The following is a 3,700-nucleotide window of genomic DNA, read 5'->3' on the forward strand; positions in this document are numbered from 1 at the left end:
GTGACCCAGGCAAACATCAGCTGGAGGCAGAGGGGTCGGGGTGGAACGTGCAGGCTACAGAGCATCCATGGAACTGGAAAAGAAGGAGCCCTCAAGTTGGGGGAGGCCAGCATTTTTCTTTGGTGCAATGGAATCCTTTATGATGCCAGTGTCAGGCACTGGCCTGAGTTTCCTTATGCTGTAAGACAACAAGACTCTGTCACCCATGGTCCTAGATGGTGGGGATACAATTTGGTTCATGATTTATTCAAACTGATGTTTTGATGAGCCGTGTGAGCACTAGATACAAATGTATTTTGGATCAAAGAAACGCCAGTATTCAAAGATAGAAACTGACAGGATTTTAGGTCACTTCATAGGTCACCACCTAAAGGGGAAAAAGACCTCACTTTGGAGAGTGGCAATAAAACGCTTGTGGAGAAGGATACACGTGAGTGTCTCATTACACAAAAAACCTCAGGAAGTGGGACGGACATGTTTCTGGTTGACCTGAGACAGAAACTGTAAGCCAGGGAAGCCATAGGTGTGAGCTGGAGTTCTTTTTCTAAGAGGGCTCTTTTCCTTCTGTCTCCTTTTCTCAATTAGGCTTTCTGAGAAAGTGAGGCCACCATGGCTCTGGATAAGTCTGTCATCCTGTTCCCTGTGCTTGTCCTGGTGCTGCTGGTGCTGGGCTGGGCCCAGCCTTCCCTAGGCAGGGAATCCCGGGCCAAGAAATTCCAGCGGCAGCACATGGACTCAGACAGTTCCCCCAGCAGCAGCTCCACCTACTGCAACCAAATGATGAAGCGCCGGAATATGACACAGGGGCGGTGCAAACCAGTGAACACCTTTGTGCACGAGCCCCTGGTAGATGTCCAGAATGTCTGCTTCCAGGAAAAGGTCACCTGCAAGAACGGGCAGACCAACTGCTTCAAGAGCAATTCCAGAATGCACATCACAGACTGCCGCCTGACAAACGGCTCCAGGTACCCCAACTGTGCATACCGGACCAGCTCGAAGGAGAGACACATTATTGTGGCCTGTGAAGGGAGCCCGTATGTGCCAGTCCACTTCGATGCTTCTGTGGAGGACTAACCTAAGGTCAGAGCAGCGAGATACCCCACCTCCCTCCACCTCATCCTTTCCACAGCTGCCTCTTCCCTCTTCCTTCCCTGCTGTGAAAGAAGTAATTCCAGTTAGGGCTCCTATTCAACACACTCATGCTTCCTTTTCCTGAGTCCCACCCCTGCGTGATTTTGGGGGTGAAGAGTGGGTTGTGAGGTGGGCCCCATGTTAACCCCTCCATTCTTTCTTTCAATAAAACACAGTTGCAAGCACTTGATTTCTGAAGTGGTTCTGTCTAAGTACTGTTTCTGGCATCGCCTTCCAGCAAGGGGTAACAACTGTAAATCTGATTCGCTTTGGAGAACGGTGAATGAAGTAATTAAATGTTTTCCCTTCTGACTTGGATTTTAGTGGCTTGAGAAAATTCCTTTCCTTGTAGATTCCTTGATGCCAAACCTAAGACTATTAAATGTGGGCTCTTCTAGACAAAAGGGAGCAACAGCCTGGGACACGGCCATGCAGGGTGAACTGACAGAGGGGTGAAGCTCAAATACAGTCATTCTGTGGCACAGAAGGAAGGTGAGTGCGACCTCAGGAAGACCCTGCTTAGCCTCAGGATGAGGAAGAGGAGTCAATGGAATTATGATCCTAAATTTCCATTTTCGATTTTTTTTTTTTTTTTTGAGTAAGCTATTACTAAATCAGAGAAATGGGCACCTCTTAGTTGGAAAGTCAGAACCGTACATTTTAGAGCTAGAAGTGACTTTGGAGAGCATGGAATTGAGGGATAGCAAGTAGATTTCAGTTTGTGTACCAACTCTAATTGGAAGTGTCGGTCGGGCATGGTGGCTTACACCTGTAATCCCAGCATTTTGGGAGGCTGAGGCGGGTGGATCACCTGAGGTCAGGAGTTCGAGACCAGCCTGGCCAGCATGGTGAAACCCCATCACTATTAAAAATACAGAAATTAGTGGGTCATGGTGGCGGGTGCCTGTAATCCAGCTACTAGGGAGGCTGAGGCAGGAGAATCACTTGAACCTGGGAGACGGAGGTTGCAGTGAGGTGAGATGTTGCTGCTTCACTTCAGCCTGGGCAATAAGAGCCAAACTCTGTCTCAAAAAAAAAAAGAAGTGCCTACCCAAAATGCTATAGAAAAAAAATTCCGGACAGTGATATGGTTGAACAAGAGCCTCTAATGAAGGCACAAGAGGGGGAAGGGTGCGTGTGCCACACATTTGCCATCCCTGACCAAATGTAACCCCTGCCTTCCCAGTGACTTGCACATGGCTTGTTGCTAGTTAGTGGTACAGCTGGAACTTGACCCTAGGTTTCCTGACTTCCAAGCCATTATTCCAACTCAGGAAGAAAGCTCCCCTCCTAAGTGCTGTGGAGCGGTAGCTCTCTCCCAGAGCTTGCTGGTGGGCTCTCACAGCCTCCCAGTGTACTTAGCCTGTGAGTCCACTCCATTCTTGGCAACTCTTCCTGACGGCCACTGAAAGACTACCTTTACATCTGTCAACACTGAATCATTACATTTGATCCCCTGTTTACAGTGACATCTGGCTCCAGACAAGGTCCTAGAACTAGAGAAAGGCCCTATTTTCCACCAACATGACTAGTTCTGTCCTTGTCGTTGGATACTACATCTATAAATGTTGGTAGGGGCTGTGATTTTCTAACGTAGAGTAACTCCTCAGCCCTGGGGGCTCTGCATAAGGAAGAAAACCTACAGGTGAGAAAGTCCATTCCCACACTTCTGTGGCAATGGGGATCTCACTCCTTATTAGCAGTGAGAATGGAGGACAAAAAAAGAGGAAACTCTGAGTTTCTAAATATGTCTTCCTTAATCTATTTTTTTTCTTAAGGTTATCTCACCCTTGCTCCTAGCCCCAAAGCTTCTCATTTTTCCTCCTGCTAATCTTACGAGAACACTTTAGTGAAGCCTTTACACTAACTCACTTGGAGTTTTGCCTCCTCCATATCTGCACATTCACCAGCTCTGGCTTCCGGCTGCTCTCACCTTCCCTGCCATAGGACTCCTGGGGACCCCACCTGGGGCATAAAGCAGTAAGTGAAGATGAAGTGTCCAGGTGCAACCCTGCATAGCCAGGAAGGCTCTAGGGAGGCACGGAGCCCTGAATAGGAGGGCAGAAGGGGAAGAAACCAAGCCAGGTCTCGAAGAGGACCAGATACAATGAAGGAGAGAAGCACCACAGCCACCTGGGGACAAATAAGACATCTTTGACCTGTAGGGGACGACATTGTTACCCCCCAAATAAAGTGGTGCTAACACTTTCTAGGAGATGAACTATAGCGGGTGAATCTTAAAATCGAGGTGCTGACATATGAAGATGGATATCTGCATAAAGGCAGAAATGATCACATCCAGTCATTTTTCTGAAAAGGATACCGTTAATTTTCAAAAGATTCTTCAAATAAGCTTAAGAAATTCTGCATTCTCAGTGGAGAGGTAAACATACTCCAGCAGAGCAGCTTCTTATTCTTTTTTTTTTTTTTTTGAGACGGAGTCTCGCTCTGTCCCCAGGCTGGAGTGCAATGGCGTGAATCTTAAAATCGAGGTGCTGACATATGAAGATGGATATCTGCATAAAGGCAGAAATGATCACATCCAGTCATTTTTCTGAAAAGGATACTG

General features: G+C 47.4%; 1 protein-coding gene across 1 annotated transcript; it reads left to right on the forward strand.

Annotated features, from left to right (window-relative positions):
• Positions 1-257: 257 nt before the first annotated feature.
• Positions 258-1,321, forward strand: RNASE1 (ribonuclease, RNase A family, 1 (pancreatic)). Its single transcript, XM_011930956.1, has 2 exons — positions 258-430; positions 586-1,321. Exon 2 carries the CDS (start codon positions 610-612, stop codon positions 1,072-1,074), a length of 465 nt encoding a protein of 154 aa, XP_011786346.1. The 5' UTR covers positions 258-430; positions 586-609; the 3' UTR covers positions 1,075-1,321.
• The last annotated feature ends 2,379 nt before the right edge of the window (positions 1,322-3,700 follow it).

Source organism: Colobus angolensis, unplaced genomic scaffold (genome assembly GCF_000951035.1).
Source record: "Colobus angolensis palliatus isolate OR3802 unplaced genomic scaffold, Cang.pa_1.0 Scaffold88, whole genome shotgun sequence".
In the NCBI taxonomy this organism is placed as follows: domain Eukaryota; kingdom Metazoa; phylum Chordata; class Mammalia; order Primates; family Cercopithecidae; genus Colobus; species Colobus angolensis.

Coding starts and splice junctions, on each gene's coding strand:
- RNASE1 (XM_011930956.1), top strand. CDS start 610: ATGGCTCTGGATAAGTCTGTCATCCTGTTCCCTGTGCTTGTCCTGGTG.